Source organism: Callorhinus ursinus, unplaced genomic scaffold (genome assembly GCF_003265705.2).
Source record: "Callorhinus ursinus isolate GAN/ISIS: 27379988/994484 unplaced genomic scaffold, GSC_fseal_2.0 scaffold25, whole genome shotgun sequence".
Classification (NCBI taxonomy): Eukaryota; Metazoa; Chordata; class Mammalia; order Carnivora; family Otariidae; genus Callorhinus; species Callorhinus ursinus.
The window spans coordinates 36,094,764-36,111,978 of NW_027397087.1; the positions used below are offsets into that span (position 1 = coordinate 36,094,764).

At 37.1% G+C, this 17,215-nt stretch overlaps 1 protein-coding gene across 11 annotated transcripts in view; it reads right to left on the bottom strand.

The window, feature by feature from the left end:
• The window catches only part of MYO9A (myosin IXA), a 346,819-nt gene that overhangs the window by 30,605 nt on the left and 298,999 nt on the right, over positions 1 to 17,215 (bottom strand). For all 11 annotated transcript variants that reach the window (XM_073877314.1, XM_025883650.2, XM_025883655.2 and 8 more), the window contains 5 exons: positions 15,311 to 15,503; positions 13,493 to 13,621; positions 12,585 to 12,690; positions 11,714 to 11,845; positions 10,862 to 10,985 (listed from right to left, as the gene is read on the bottom strand). In XM_073877314.1, the coding sequence (XP_073733415.1) occupies positions 10,862 to 10,985; positions 11,714 to 11,845; positions 12,585 to 12,690; positions 13,493 to 13,621; positions 15,311 to 15,503 (684 nt within the window). The remainder of the gene's footprint in view (positions 1 to 10,861; positions 10,986 to 11,713; positions 11,846 to 12,584; positions 12,691 to 13,492; positions 13,622 to 15,310; positions 15,504 to 17,215) is intronic.

A 17,215-nucleotide genomic window follows, 5' to 3' on the forward strand; every position in this document is an offset into this window, starting at 1 on the left:
AGACCTTATGCTGTCTGCTGGCATGCTGTGCTTCCTGTCCCACATCCTGCTAAGTGATTCCGATGCCAAATGTAGCCCATGGTAGCCTTATAAGTCTGAAATTTAAGTCTAAGGAGATACCCCTTTTCCATGCTACTGGGTATTAGAACAATAATAGAACTGGAATAGAATAGGAAGAACTGACACCCCTATAAAATTTAGTCTTCTTTTCCAAATGCAATTGTTAAAGCCTGCTTTTGTAATTCTTGGGGTCTTAAGGCTTTCTTTTTATCTTTCATATTTCTTCTTCCCCGTTTCTTTGTTAAGTGTATTTCTTGGTATTTTGTGTTGGTTTTATGAGCCCTGTATATACTGTATTTTTTCCCATACATACAGTAATAAAGTTTCATTTATAAATTAGGCACATGTGCAGGCACACACAAATACAAATGGGCATTTTTTTCCATTATATCATCCAACTGGTTGCATTTATTAAAGTTATTAACTACTGGGGTGCCTGGGTGGCTCAGTTGGTTGGGCAACTGCCTTCAGCTTAGGTCATAATCCTGGAGTCCCGGGATCGAGTCCCACATTGGGCTCCCTGCTCGGCAGGGAGTCTGCTTCTCCCTCTGACACTCCCCCCCCCATGTGTTCTCTCTCTCTCTCATTCTCTTTCTCTCAAATAAAATCTTTAAAAAAAATAAAGTTATTAACTATTAATTATGCCCAGACACCCTACTGAATTCTCTTAAAATCTATAAATTGTTTTTTAGTTTTTTTGAGTCTTACAATCAGAATAGAAATAGTGATAATTATAACTCTTAAGTTTTGTACCTCTGAGTCCTTTTTAATCATCTAATTGCATTAGCTAGTACCTCTAATCAACGTCAAATAACAGTGGGGATAATGGACATCCTTGCCTTTTTCTGATTTTAATCAGAACGTTTCCAGTGTTTCTCTATTAAGTAATATGCTGGCTTTGGGGTTGAGACAGATATACTGTACCATGCTAAGGAAGTACAGATATACCCCTATTTTAAAAAGAATTTAAAAAATAATACATATATTGAACGCATTTTAAATATCTATGAGGATCAATTAACATAGGTGAATTATGTTAACAGTTACCCCAATATAGAATCATCCTTTCATTCCTAGGTTATATCGCACTTGGTCAAGGTTTATGTTTATGGGTTACTGAATTATGCTTGCTACTATTTTAACTTGCAATTAACTTGTAATAGATGAGACAGTTCTAAATTTATATATCAAGTCTTTTACTGATATATACATATACACACACATACATATAAATCAATGTGTCAAGTGCTGTTCCTATGACTTTGTGAATATTAACTCATTTAACTCTGTGAGTTTGGTATTATTAACCCCAATTTATAGATGAGAAAACTGAGGCATGGAGATTAAATGACCTGCCCATCACAAAATAGCTAATAAATTGGCACTGGGATTTATACACAAAAATCTAGTCCAGAGCCCATCCTGTACTCTGCTGCCTTTAAATTTTTTGTGTGCAAAAGATTAGCTAGATTAGCTAATGATTTGTCAGAGAATCAACTTTATTAATTTCACCATTTTTTGTTGTTTCTAATGTATGTCGTATCTTCATTAACTCCTTCTTTCTCCTTTCCTGAGGTTTATTTTGTTATTCTAACTTCTTGATTAGATGTTTATTTTTTCTTATTAAGTTTCAAACACTGCTTTAGCTACATATCCCAGAAACTCAAGATAGTGTTTTTACAGTAATTTTTAAATCACTCAGTAATTTCCTTTTTGCCTTTAAGGTTTTTCTTGTGGCCTGATTTTTTCCCACAGACTCATTATTTTATTTAAATTTTATTATGAAATATTTTATACTTAAAGATAATACAAAATTTACAAGTATAGTTTCAAAGATAATAAAACAAATACCTGTATGGCTACTACCCAGATACTGAAGTGTTGTGGCCTCATTTTGAGAATATTCCATGGGCAGCCAAAAAAGTGTACATTTTCTCTTTGTGGATATATAATTACACGTATTGTAGTCCCCCCTTATCTGTGGGGGATACATTCCAATGCCACCAGTGGAGGCCTAAACCGTGGATAATACTGAACCCTGTATATACTATATTTTTACCATACATACATTACAATAATAAAGTATAAATTAGGCACAATAAGTGATCAACAATTATAACAATATACTGTAATAAAGTTATGTGAATGTGGTCTTTCTCTCAAAATATCTTATTGTACTGTACTTACCCTCCTTCTTGTGATGATGGGAGATGATAAAATGCCTATGCGATTGAGGTAAAGCGGAGTTGAATGATGTAGGCACTGTAGCATTAGGCTACTACTACCTTCTGGTGTATGTCAGAAGGAGGATCACCTGCTTCTGGACCATGGCTGACCATGAGTAACAACCCCAGAAAACGCAAACCATAGATAAGCACGAACTACTGCATATACACTTTAGACCAGTCATTAATTATGTTATTTAAGCACATTCACTTTAAACAATCTTTTCCTGGTACCAATTATTCCCTAAAAAGGAAGACATTCTGTGGCTAAAAATCAAATTTCCATTCCATTCCAACAGACTGCCCTGAAATCTTAAGGTACTCTTTAGTAATAATTATTGAGAAACCTGAAGGAGATCCAGGAGGAAATTTTAATATAATGGTTAAAAAATAAAATTAACATTACCTCTCATTCCCACAAACATAAAGTAAGATATAAAACAGCAAAACTTATGTTAAGTACTAAACTATCTACAGTATAAGAGCTTGTGAGTCCGGGGCGCCTGGGTGGCTCAGATGGTTAAGCGTCTGCCTTCGGCTCAGGTCATGATCTCAGGGTCCTGGGATCGAGTCCCACATCGGGCTCCTTGCTTAGCAAGGAGCCTACTTTTCCCTCTGCCTGCCACTCCCCCTGCTTGTACTCTCCCTCTCTCTCTGGCAAATAAATAAAATCTTTAAAAAAAAAAAAAAAAAGACCTTGTGAGTCCTAGCTTACCCTCATGGCCCCACAGTGCTAATGTCAGTATGCTACAGAATGAAGCCTATTTTGGTTTTAACTTAAGGCCTCCCTTCTGTGTAATTACATATCCAAGTTTCTAGCATTCTTAGTTATATAGCTTTTTCCAGAATTAAACCATGTATGGTTCGTACCAACATGAGTTTCATCTGGTTAGTTCAGACTCCTCCCTTATGTTCTAGCTCATGTGTCCCCTCTTCTACAGGCCTTCCCAGTACACTGAGGTAGAATTTAGTACTTCTTCCTGAGTACTCTCACCATGCAGTACAAGTACCATCTGATCCCTCCCTCCCTTCCTTTTAGAACATTCTAATATCCACAAATTCAGTCATCTAATTGTATACATTTGCCATATTTTATCTGAGAAAGTCTATATGATTCTACTATCTACTTTTTCTAAGAATGATATTCTAAAACAAAGATCCTTAATTATTTGATTTGGGTCAGAATTCTGTGACTCTGTATTAGGCTTTCTTGTTCTGTGAGACCAGTCTGTAAAAAGGCTTCTTACCGTAACAAAAACATTGGGAACCAAATGCTTTATTGTGGAGGATCTAAATGAAGATACCCTCTTTGAGGTAATCTTCAGTTGGGCCCAACATTTCCATTTTCTCCTAAGGCTTGAAGAGATAACAATATGAGTAGAAGGTATACCAAAGTGTTAAAATGAATAAGGCCTATGAGCCTATGAGAGAGTTTCGATTTCTTCTGAAAATGCTTTAAGGATCACGATGGAGGAAGGATGTGAGAAGGACTGGCAAGGCACAATCAATGGGACACAAAGAAATTCAACACTATGAGTCAAAGTAAGCCCAAAGAGTTAAAGACAAATGAAGACAAGAGATACTTGTGGTGGTTATATAAAGGACTGGATTGCATCGCCCTTAAAAAACCTGATGGTTATATAGGGAAAAACACGTACTACCCTCACCAGGGAATCATGATACTTTATGAAGATCCAAGGAAAGTATGTGCAACTAGGTTGCCCATGGGCTGAATACATAAGGAGAAGAAAATATGCATCATCTAGACAGGACTGTATATAACTAGCTAAAGCAAAAATTTCAAATTCCTTACGAAGAAATTTTACCCCAAAACAGTACTTTGGGCCAAGATGGAAGATCACATTGTGTCTTTTGTTAAGTCACAAAAATAGGAATCAAGGAATTGGATTATCAGAGCTCTTCCTGAGGAGCCTGCTTTCCTGCTAAGGACAGGTCCTATATCCAAGGCTTTCTAGAATATGGGTTGTTTTGCATGGTGTTATAATTAGGTTACCAGGCTTGATTTAAAAAATTCTAATGCTTGTAATTATGGTTCATCAGATAATGAGAATTAGTAAGTACTTTAAACACAACCAGTATGTGTTTGTGTGTATTTATGTCTTGCACATGAAAAGGAATTATCCACATCATATATTTCTGTACGATGCAGTGAGCCAGTAGTATTATAGTACTGTAGAGTAGTGGTTCCCAATGTGTAGTAGACTGTGGATTCCTGGCAGGGGTTATGTTGTATCTCCAAGTCCATTTAAAAAGGGTCTGCAACGGGACGCCTGGGTGGCTCTGTCGGTTAAGCGTCTGCCTTCAGCCCAGGTCATGATTCCAGGGTCCTAGGAACGAGTCCCACATCGGGCTCCTTGCTCAGCAGGGAGCCTGCTTCTCCGTCTGCCTGCCACCAGCCCTGCTGATGCTCTCTCTCTGATAAATAAATAAAATCTTAAAAAAAAAGGGTCTGCAATGTCAAAATCATGACATCTTCTAGCAGCAAAAATTACATAGGAAGCCAACTGCAATCATTTTTGTCTAACATTCTGTACTTTTTATTCTCTAAACACACAACCTCCCAGGATCACTCTACTGTTCGTAAACTCTTCACCTTCTCATCTCTGACATATAATCCCATCATCCCCAAACAACAGTAATCCTTAGTATTTTCTCACTTCCTACCTTCTGCCTTTTTTTCTTCAAACCTAATTGTTAGGCTTCCTGAAAAGGGTTAAGTTCCTTTCCCAGATATTACTGTACTTCTTCCATTCCTATGCAATTCTATCTATAAGAATTCCCTACATAATTTTTCTTTTTATTTGTTCCCATTTGAGAGAATAAGAATATTCCAAGGCTTTGAAAGAGGTGCTTCTTTCACAAATACTGTTCCCCTTTTGCCTACTCTCCCAAAAAGGTCCTGTGCCTAATCCTCCTTGCCATTGCCCTTGCACATTTACTGCATACAGATGTAAGTAACACCTCTTGCATACTATAATGATCTCAGGAAAGGGCTTAGGGAGAAATAGAAAGAGTAGGGTTCTTCTGGTTGTGGTGTTATCAAAGATAACACCACAAGTTCTCAACACAAGAAAAAAAATTATAACTGTGTGGCGATGTTACCTAAACTTACTATGGTAACCATTTTGCAATATATACATATAGCAAATCATTATGTTGTATGCCTAAAGCTAACACAACGTTAGATGTCAATTATATCTTAAAAAAAAAAAAAGTAACACTACAAAAATACCTGCTGGTCAGTATCAGAAACAATAAGAATGCTTCTATAATTTGAGAAAATCTTCACTCTCTAAATCTGATTCTTGTTAAGTCACCTGAATGTCAACGACAGACTTAGATACCATACAGTAACGTAAGAAAATGACAAAACCCTTTGCTAGAGTCAAGTAAATCCACACTCGTAATATCTCTTTCCTTTGGAGCTATTTAGAGCTGCCACTTTTTTTTTTTTTTTTTTTTTCTTTTTTGGGGTTTCTTTTTTTTTTTTTTTTTTTTTGCTTTTGTGGATTTTCTTCTCACTTTCTTGATGGTGTCCTTTATTTGTTATTTATTAATTTATTTTTGCAGGCTTTTTTTTTACGTTTAGTTAGCCAACATATAGTACATCATTAGTGACATCAAAAACTAATGATGAGCTGCCACTTTTCAACTGATTCTTGGTTTTCCAATTATTAATACTTAACTTTTGGAGGGACATTTCTAGCATCTTTTTGGTGTAGTCAATTACAAAGCTTAACCCCGCAGATCTACCTATCCATGTTAATACAAAACTGAAGGTAGGCTCATTTCTAACAGAGGCATGCAGGTAAGTTCTTTAATAAGCCTACAACATGCAAAATTCACAAGCATTTAAGCACAGCAGTAAAATCTTGAAAAGACTTAGAGCAATTTAGAAATTCCAAACTAAGTAAAGTAGCAACTGATACTGTTTAAAAAATTAGAATGTTGTTTTTTTTAAATGCCTTTCTTAGAATGCTTGTTCAACTAGATATGTTATTGAAGAAAAGCATTCCATGGTCAAAGTTTTGGAAGTGCTACACACTATATCCTAAACTTTGTTTGGCCATGGAAACCTTTGTGTATAACATCTTTCAAGAGAATAATTTGTGAAGGTTTTACAGATCAGTAAAATTTCTTTCAAATGATATTCTTCATATTATATTAGCTTAAATAGTGCTAAATCAACATTTATGCCTAGAATTATACCATATATAAATAAAAAACCATTTGTTACAGGAAAGGCATAACTGGATGAGACTATGAGCATATCATATTCTGAAATCCTAGTCTGGGAGTATCCCAGTCAAAAGATTATGCTCCATAAACCTAATGACCTTCTTTCTGCATGGTGGCAGAACAGGTATTTTCAAAATCATTTCAAAATGAATTGATCAGGATTCAACCTATTTCAGTGATTTATGAGTCAAGACCCTCCTGATATACGACTGCCAGTCTTGCCTATCTCAAATCTGTTCTCCAGAATGCTACCAGTTATCTTCCAAAAGACACACTGATGGTGACACTCCCCTACTTAAAATACCTTTCCACAGTTCCTAAATTTTCTTTCAAAGCAGCAAATTCAAAATTCTTAATGTTGCACATCGGTTCCCATCTACTTTTCCAAATTATTCTGCTACTTTCACACTACCTGTCCCAGTTCTAGCTATATAAGGTAATTATTATTCACAGATTGTTATTTCATGCTTCCTTCCCTCTGGAATTCTCTTTCCCCTCTTTCTTTTCTCCGTTTTTTAGATTACTACTCATCTTTCAACACCCAACTCAAATGACTTTCCACATTGGCAATAATACAACATACTTTTCATAAATGCATTTCACTCCACATTTCAGAAAAGTCACTACTGTATTTAATTATGGAAGAGTAATGTTTTTCATCTATGAATACATGAACACTACTGACTTTGATTAGTCCATTTGTAGTGGATATGCTAAAAACTCACTGTTATCTCTCATAGATTTAATTCTTAGATTCAATTCCATAGATGCTTACTAATACTAAATATGTGCTAGACACAGTCTTGTTCTTAAGACTGAGCCCACAGCCTTTACTATAGGCAAATGCAAAAGCAATAGTATGTTAAGTGGGATTTTTCCTCCCATTCCAAAACTGTGGCTAAGGCCAAAAGCTGAGGATAATTAAGTACCCCTTCTCTTAGCTTAAGAAGCCAACTGTAGTTGGTACCAACCTATTCTCTCAGGGTTTAGTGAGAAGCACTAGTTTACTGAACCAGCTCCTATCGTACCAATGATCATAACACTTTCCCCTCAATGTGAATCTAAAAAGGATAAAAAGAAAGAGGAGGTTATTGGACTTTAAGGGGAACACAGAGTTTATGAAAATAGGATAGTCCCTTCTTCTTTGGAGAAAAAAGTTGTCATACTTGAATCCAGAGGGTAAGAATCAAATTTCGAGGTTATCTAAAAGAAAGACCCGTATTTGGTTACTGTATAGGCAAATGACTTACTGATTTGCCCCTCTGTTATATACATAATGGAAAAGAGAAATAGGGAGAAAATATGGTGGGGAAGTGTCAGGTAGAGAGATAGGCAAGACTATGGCCTGATTCCTGGGGCCTGGTTCCAGAAGTATGAAAAATGTAACCTTTCCCCTAAAATTGGCACTGGGAGGTAGATTTTTTTTTTTAAGATTTTATTTATTTATTTGAGAGAGAGAATGAGAGAGAGAGAGCATGAGAGGGAGGAGGGTCAGAGAGAGAAGCAGACTCCCCACCAAGCAGGGAGCCCAATGCAGGACTCGATCTCGGGACTCCAGATCACGACCTGAGCCGAAGGCAGTCGCTTAACCAACTGAGTCACCCAGGTGCCCCGGGAGGTAAATTTGATTGTAAAGTCTTGAGGCAAAAAAAGACATACATATCAGAGTCCCATGGTGTGAATGCCATTAACAGGTTTAGTCCGAAGATGTAATCAAATCTTCCAAGGGATTGCCAATGCCTATAAAAATGTGACAGGACTGACCTCACTTTTAGCAGGGTAAATGGAAGCTACCACTCACCTACATTTAGGCTAGTGACAATGAGCTATAATAGCAGTGTTGAACAACCAAGAAAGAGGACTGCCACCTCAACAGTGGGATAGCATGTAGAATTCTGCCTCCACTATCACTCTTCCTAGTTTCAACACCAGGAAGAAAAACAACAAGAAAAAGGGAGGGCAGACATGTGTGACAAAAAGAACCTACTCACCCACCCCTAAAGTTTTCAGCCCCAGATTAAGGTCTATTCTGTCCTAGGAAAAAGTGATAAGAGTATTGAATCAATTCTGTGACTCAAGTTATAATACAAAGAGAACTAATTCTTAAACACTGGCATGAAACTAGAGTGTTTAAACATTGCAGAATAGTGACAAGATGCTGCGAAGGCAATTGACATCCAATCGGAAAGGGGAGTCAGACATGGTAGAGTTGGCAGGCAGTTACTAGGTAAAAAGCAAAACTGATCTGTGTTTATATTGGGATCCTCAATGAACTGGTTACCCACAGATGGATAGCTTCTGAAATTAAGTTTCCATATATACTGGTATTCTTAGCTTTCCATCTCTCCATTCCTTTTTTTATAAAATAAATGAAATCCTGGTACGAGCTCTATTATACTATGATATTTAAGTCTAGAACCAGTCTATCCATTTTCTCACTACGATTTGCTGTTCTTTCTGAAAAATGGTAAGCAGATAAGAGCTGTACACTTCTATGTTTGGGAAGTCACCATCCAAGTCACAGATATGAATGGACAAATAAGCATTACTAATGATGGAGGATGCTAAACATAGTAACAGGTATTTCAAGTAATAAAGTGAAGGAGACTGATTAAGAACAAAGTTCTTGAAGCAGAAATTAATTTGATACCTCAATGCTTTCAATGTTCACCTTTTAATGATCCAACCAAAGAAGAAATCCACTAAGTGGCTTATCTGACAAAGAGCAAAAACTAGTATATTGTAAATGGACACTGTTCAATTGCATGATACAGAAGAAGACAAGTGAAGATTCTACAGAAAGAGAGTAAGAGAAAAAACAAGTGAAGGCTGGTCAGGAAGTGGGACCTGAACTGGGGCTGTACATGGAGGGTGGACAGGCATGGATGATAGACAGAGCAGAACAACTCCTAGATGGATGAGAGACAATAATGTAAAGTGGTTGTGACACATTGCAATATTAATACATACCGAGACTGAATTGCGGGTAATGCTCATAAATCTAACTGCAATTAGTACAGGTTTCTGGATTAGGAAGGACATGAAAAGGAAAGCAGAAGGTTAGAATGTACATGTCATTGCCCCATTAAAAGAGAAGGTTTAATCTTTCAGTGGACTGAATATATCCATCTTCTGCAGCATCAGTTTAAAAAAAAAATTAAAAAAAAAAGCACAGCGTGTCTAGCTACTTTGAAAAGTAGCTTTAGAGTAAAAGGTCTCTTCCCTTTCTTCTTCTAAATTGGGCCTCTAAGAACTGAGCTCCTGAAAATTCAGACTACCAGAAAGGGTTTCACTTTTAAATGGGGTTTCTGTTTTCATTTTCTAGGGAAAAGATTTTCAAATAGTGTCCTACAATTAATACCTTTACTGCCTGAAAAAGTCTATGTTTATGCTTGTTCTTAGAGAAGACCCTTCACTAATTTAATCAACTGACATATTTGTTAGGATTTATTCTGTGCCAGGCAGTTTAAGTATTAAACAAAGAAACAGAGTTATTTTAATCTAAGTATAAATCATGAAGATATGGATGAAGTATTGCTGGGTCCTTGGAAAAGCATGCACATGATGACAGGGAAGCCTGCTTCTCTTTAGAGCTTTCCTGGGGATCTGACTGGGTCTCATTACTACAGTTTTGTTTTACAATTGAGGGGAGGGGTAGCAAATGATTAAACTTTAATGCAGCAGTTTTCCAGTTATCCATACCCTACTGATTGTTGGTCAGTAAGAACTGATTGTCACTGGTTACAAAGGAAGATATTAAACAGAAAAGTGGGCAAATGGAGAAAATAAATGATCATTTTTGCAAGGCTTTTCCCAAAACCTAACAATAAACCCTTAAAAATCTTTATTTGATAATAGTAGACTCATAGATGGAATTCCATTTCCTTATGAATCACATTCTTGAATATGATTAAGTTCTCTACATCGCAGAAGTACTGCCAGGAACATCAAAGGTGACATGGCTGGGGGTGGGAACAGATGGCGGAAGAAGTAAAGAAAAAGTTAGGATAGGTTAAATTTTCATACAAAGGACAGAAAAAGAAAACAGGACAGATTAATAAACCACCAACAACTTATCCAAATATTTGATTTAAAAAATTCTACACATTTAACTGCATATATTCTGTACATATAACTAGAGAGGGCTAAAAGATCAAACATGAGGCATCCATAGTACCCCAAGATAAAAGTGGTTTCTTTTTACTTGTTCCATGTAAAAAAGATTTGAAGAATAATCTCTGTTTAAACCATAAATGCACACTTAAAACATCAGGAAGGCTCCCATTTTCCCCTGGACTCCACATCTGACTTCTTACCATTGATCTACGAATCAGTGACAGCCTGGTCTTTGCCTTGTTCTCAGCAAATTCCAGGCTACTGATGTCTTTGAGACGAGCCTTGTATTTATTCATCTGTTCTACAACAATCAGCTCCACACAGCTGAAATAGGAGGAAAAAGAGAAAACCGTTAAGAGCTGAAGTAAGTCAAATAAGTGTGTAGCCCTCCCACACTGCTTTTCAGCTAAATGTGGCAGACGTTTGGAGGATGAAAGAAAAATCAACATTCCTTATTTTATGAGCTCTAAGACAAGATTTATAAAATGGTGGTTCACAACTTTGGCTGCACTTCAGCATCCATCTGAGAGGCAATTATAAGTTGCAACGCCCAGGCCACACCCCAGGCTAATTAAATTAGACTCTCTAGGGATAGGACACAAACACCAGGATTTTTTTAAAGCTCCTTTTGGAGCCAAGGTTAAGAATCATTAATCTAGAAGGAAAGCAGAGGGCCATAAAAAAAGGCTAAAGTGAAATACAGAAATACTGAAGTACTATGGCCAAAAGGATTCACAGCCAGTTAGACTAGATTACAGGGAGACAAAGTGTATGTAATTTGGTAAAATGGAATTTTAAATATTTTTAGAGAATATAAACATTCCTAAAGAAAAGCTAAATTTAAAATGACCCTTCAAAACAAATGATGTCCAGTTGAAGAGAATCTCTTAAATTTTTCATATTCAGCATAAGAAAACCCAACAGGGTCTAGTAATCTTCTTAAAAACATCTGAACTTATGAAATCATTCACTATGTTTGATATCTAGATAAAGTGGCTACACTGACTCAGAAGTCCCTGGGGTCTTGTGGAGGTGATGGTAACTGGCCTTACGTGGTAGTCTTACTGATGTCCTGCACGCTTTGTAGTGGGTCAATGGTGTCAGGGCATCGAAGAATGCAGGGGGCAAATACAATCGCCAAAGCATTAGCAGACATTCGATTAGTTTCTTCCTGTAGAGCAATCCTAAGGAATTAAAAAAAAAAAAAAAAAAAAAAAACAGGCGAAGTGGGGATTAAAAGGGAAAATAGTAAGGACGTAGACAAAGGACATGAGAGAAAGAATACGTATGACATCAGCCGCAGAGTACTAGAAGGATATTCGTATCAGGTGAAAGGAGACACTTGTAGACTTTTCCCAAAGCTGTTCCTTTGCCTCTGGAAAATGCACTTCCACTCTGTTCCTTACTTGAAGCAATACAGGCCAGCAGATAGCTTATCAAGGGAAATTTCTGACCCACTGCCATACACCTGATGAACATGTCTGAAGAATGCAGAGTAGAGACTTACAGGCATTCTCAGACAGTCATATCAGAAACCCATCTAACATTTATGTAATATTTACCAGATATTTATACTCAGTCAGTCAATTCTTGAGCCCCACCTAAACCCACCTTCTATGAATTAGGTTATGTCAAGACATATACCTCCTTTCTACTTTATAGTTCAGGAATGAGAACAGGCTAGGCTACATAGTGCCACCATGAGGCTGAAGTTGTTACATGGTTCAAATAGGGCAGAGAAGTCCCTACTCTGCAGCCCAACTTAGCTGAGGATTTCTGCTCCAAGGAATTGTAAGCACCTGTTTGAGGCATTAGCTTTATAAACAGGAAAAAAAAGGTCAGTTTTCCAAATGAAGGAATTCTTCACTTATCAAAAAGCATCCAAGAAAAACTATTATACATTCCCTTGTTTCTTGAAATTACCTGACTAGATGAAAAATGAGGCGTTCCAGTGTATTGAGATGAGTTCGGGAGAGCTGGTCAATCACAGAGTATACACCACGGATTGTTTCTTTCCTCTCCTGAAGGCCTAAAAAGATTAAGGATAGCCAGTAAGATTGAGTATCCCCTCTCATATGCTACATCTTCCTCCTGAACAGATAGTAGGTAGCAGGGGAACCTGGCTCTAAATTTTAAAGAGAGGCAGGTGTACCTGTGTGGCAGGAAAAGAGCAGTTCAGTTACCACTAATCTTCCTTTGCTTGAGTTCTATATTCACTAAGCAGTCCGTGAGTTTTAATCTATATCCCAGTAATCCTTATTAGAGCAAAGGGAAAAGAGATGCCCTAGTTTTTTTTAGCCATTTTGTGGCAGACTGATTCCCGATTAAAATTAATTAATTGCCATATAGTTTATAAAATCAGTCTTATGGAAATCGGAGGAGTCATGCCTCAGGGCCTAAATACTTTTAGGCAGGCCTCCAGCAACATTCTACACAACTGTAGCACTGAAAAACTAAACTCCATCACCTGGGAGGTTTGGCATAAAACAGAGTTCTTGCCTAGATTCACAATTGTAAATGAATATAAGCCAGCCCTTAAATCTATTTAGTCTTTTAATTTATTTATAATCTTAGTCTTGAAATCTCTTTGTGAGAAGCAACGAAGTGACTTACTCAGAAAACTTTCAGGATACTGACATTTTAATGACTCTCTCAAAAGTCAATATTTGAGTAGGTGAGAGTACACCAGCAGTTCTGTATTGACTGTCAAAAGCTTACTTTTGGATCTCTATGGACTAAACCATTAGAGGATGGCTAAATAATCTATAATGAAGACAACATTCCTTTCCCAAGTGTAGGCCTTCCCTCGAATCCAGGAAGTCTGTGCTTACCCATAGCTCGAAGAAATTCCTCATAGAGTTCAAAGGTCATGAGTGGATTGGGCAAATCGCGAAGCCATTGTTTGAATACACTTGCAATAACATGTATGTTATAGTCATCCAGGTTTACACTCTCAGCATCTATTTAGAGACAAGAGTTAGATAACAAAGCCAAAATATGCAGAGTTTCAAATAATTCACTTTAGAAACTATCAGCACCAAAAGAAGCCTTCATGTTCTTAATCAAACTAATATCTTCTACGATCTAATTCCATGCTTTGGAATAGCACTTCTAACCTTGGTAAAGGAACAGCTTTTTGTTTTCCAAATCTTTTGCAGACTGACAGATATGTAAAATAAAATACCACATGCTTTCATGTTAAAGAACTGTTAAATACCACTACAGATGTTTCTAAATGCTTGCTCTCAATTTCTGTACTTACATTGTGGATTGATCTTTGAGCCACACTTTGAGTAGCAATGTTTTGGATGGCAGATGGGAAAAAGGCCCTAATTTTAAGTCATTTTTAAAGGTGAAAGGACAGTAATAAGTGAACATAGGAAATGTAATGAACATACCCTTACTCTGTTTCACTTATAAACTCCCCAAGGTTATACAAAAGAAATGATTGGGAGGATACAGGATGATTTTTCACTTGTGCTGACCCAAGGTACAAGAGATCGGTTGTCAACTGCCTTTAACCTGGAGCAGAATCTCTGGTAGGCAGGTTGCCCTGCTTGAGTTTTACCAAGCATTTTCTGTTGTTATTTCCATACTGACTAATCTCTCCCTGATTTTCTCATTAAAAAAACCCAAAACAAACACAAAAACTATAAAGAAAAAGCATGTGGGTAGGTTCTTGGAGACACAGAGATAAGCTTCGTATCTAAGTGTGATTCAAAACAATCTATTCCAGGGCACCTGGGTGGCTCAGTCAATTAAGCCTCTCCCTTCGGCTCAGGTCATGATCCCGGAGTTCTGCTCAGCAGGGAGTTGGCTTCTCCCCTGCCCCTCCCCCTGCTCGTGCTCTCTCTCTTGCTCTCTCTCTCTCAAATAAAGAACTAAAATCTTTAAACAACAACAACAATCTATTCCTTCCCTATAGTGGTAAAGAACAGAAGTTGACCATGAAACCAAAGTCCAACTCCTGCATATATATTCTAGGCCTGAGGCTATAGTTCTACACAGGTACATGTTCAATCCACTAATTAAACAGTTTAAATAACTATGTCATGAATGTAAGAAGGTGAGAACATGCATCAGAAAGACACTTGAAGTCAGAGTAATGGAGACTAATAGGCAATAGTTTAGATTACGAATTCAGAACATCTGGGGTTAAATCCCCGCTTGATCACTTATTGGTGGTGAGTCTTCGGGCAAGATCCTCTGTAAGCCTCAGTTTCTTTCTCTGTAAACAGGGATAATAATCCCTAATTCATAGGACTGTTGTGAAGATGAGCATAAAAACATCAGCACACTGCTCTACATCATCATCAAGAGATCATCATTTAATTTCCTTGAACCTAAAATTTCTTCTTTGTTAATTACACATACCCCGATCTTACCAAATTGTTAAGATTTTAAATGAGAGCTGTGTCAAGGACCTAACAGGGCCTTGTACAAATGATACACTCAATATATATTTGCTGAATGGACCACACAAAAACAAAGACTTTTAGAAAGCCACAAAATGATTAACAAGCACCACAGAAAAGATGGCATTCTTCTGGCTGCAAGAAAAAGATTAACACATAACGAAAACTTTAAAAGCAGGAAATGATCTATTTACATAACACCATTTGGTCCTGACTGGGAGAACACCATCTTACCTGTATCCAGACCCTGTCGCAGCTCCTTGATTTTATTAGTTGAACCAGACTTTCGGTAAATACCTTCTGTGTACAGTCCATGCATTTCAATGTAGTTTATGAGCTTTTCCACCACTAAAGGAACAGTTCGTTCTTCACTGGTCAAACGGGACAATTCAACCCCAAACTGTCGAGATGACAGCTCCGGATCATACTAAATGGAAGATAAATTTTTGTTTCCAAATACATTCAAACATCTTTAAATGTGTTTAACCAGTTATTTAAGAGAAACTACTTTTTATTTCCCTGAAGTTTCATGAGCACAGTTATAAGAGTTGGAGGGAAAGGGAATTATGGTTAACATTGACAATATAGATCAAGTCACATGTTAGCTTCAATCCTTTCCCACTAGGAATCCCCTCAAAATATAATGGGGTAGAGAATGAAGGCAGTGGCAACAGGCTACTGTTTTCCTTCCTGTTAAAAAGCCCTTCATGTAAAGCTGGGATTTGGACAAGGGAGAAAGGGGATATCCTTTGTATGCTAAACATGTACCAAGTACTACTACAAAGTCTGATTTGATATGAATTAGAGTTGTCAGTAATTTCTGATACTTAAGAATGCTTCAAAGTTCACGTAAACTTTAGGGACGTTTAACTGAACAATGATATCATAGCTAAAGGCAGAGGCACACACAGATTGGCCCTTGATTCGTGTTTGAGCCCTTTCTTATTTACTTCAATAGTGTATCTGATATCATAAACTAACTATAGTTTATGCAACTGCAAAATACTTACCCTGAAGATTATTTAAAGTAATTCACAGAAAAAAATGTTTATTACCTCTGAGACTGAAAACTTTTTTGTAAATCTTTTTTGTCTCTTCCTTCTCTTGCATCATTCTCCTTTTCTAACGCAACAGGAATTCTCTCCTTCAGTCTGCATCAGTGCCAAGTTCTTGTGGTCAGTCAGTACACCCTATTTTTTCTTTTCTATTCTATTGCCACCACCCTATTTCAAATCTATATGGCTGCCCACTTGGACTATTTCCAACAGCTTCTTGGTGAATTTCCCCACATCCATTTTCTCCCCTTTTAATATACTGCATAGTGTATATAATCTACTTTAGTATCCTAAAAAACCTTCGGTGATTAACTAGTATATATCAAAATAAGGTACAAACATTCTTGAGTCTAACATTCAAGATATTGCTTGAATTGATCCTAATTTCCCCTTCCAGTCTTATGTTAATACATTTGTCATTTATGTGCTAGGTAACAGGAAAACAAAATCAAGTAAGAGTAGCTACCCTAAGACTAGTGCTAAGACTAGTAGTGTTAAATGTGTGGCGATAAGTAAACAGTTAACAACAGATTTATTAGGTAATATGGAACCATGGAAGTAAAACAACTAGATTGGGAAGGATTGGGCTAGGTAACAACTAATCACCTTGAGAAGACCTGATGCTTAACCTAACTGCTGGAAAGCAAATAGTACCTAAGAAGAAAAGGGAAGAACCTTTTAGGCACAGAAAACACAGAACAAAGTTGGGCAAAACAAACTAAAAGTAATCTGATATGGCTGAACTAAAAATGAGAAAACACTAGGCAGAGAGATTACAAAGGGCTTCAGGTACTAAGGCACAGACTTTGGGTCTTGTCCCGACAGCTAACAAAAGGCAACAGAAAATTTTAAGTAGGGAAGACGTATGTTTTCACCTATATCTACTCTGCATTCTAGAACTTCTTTTCTGTTCAAAAGATTTTATTTATTTATTTGAGAGAGAGAGCGAGAACAAGCAGGGGGAGGAGCAGAGGGAGAGGGACAATCAGACTCCATGCTGAGCAGGGAGCCCAATTCAGGGCTCGATCCCAGGACTCTGGGATCATGACCTGAGCCAAAGGCAGCCGCTTAACCGAATAAGCCA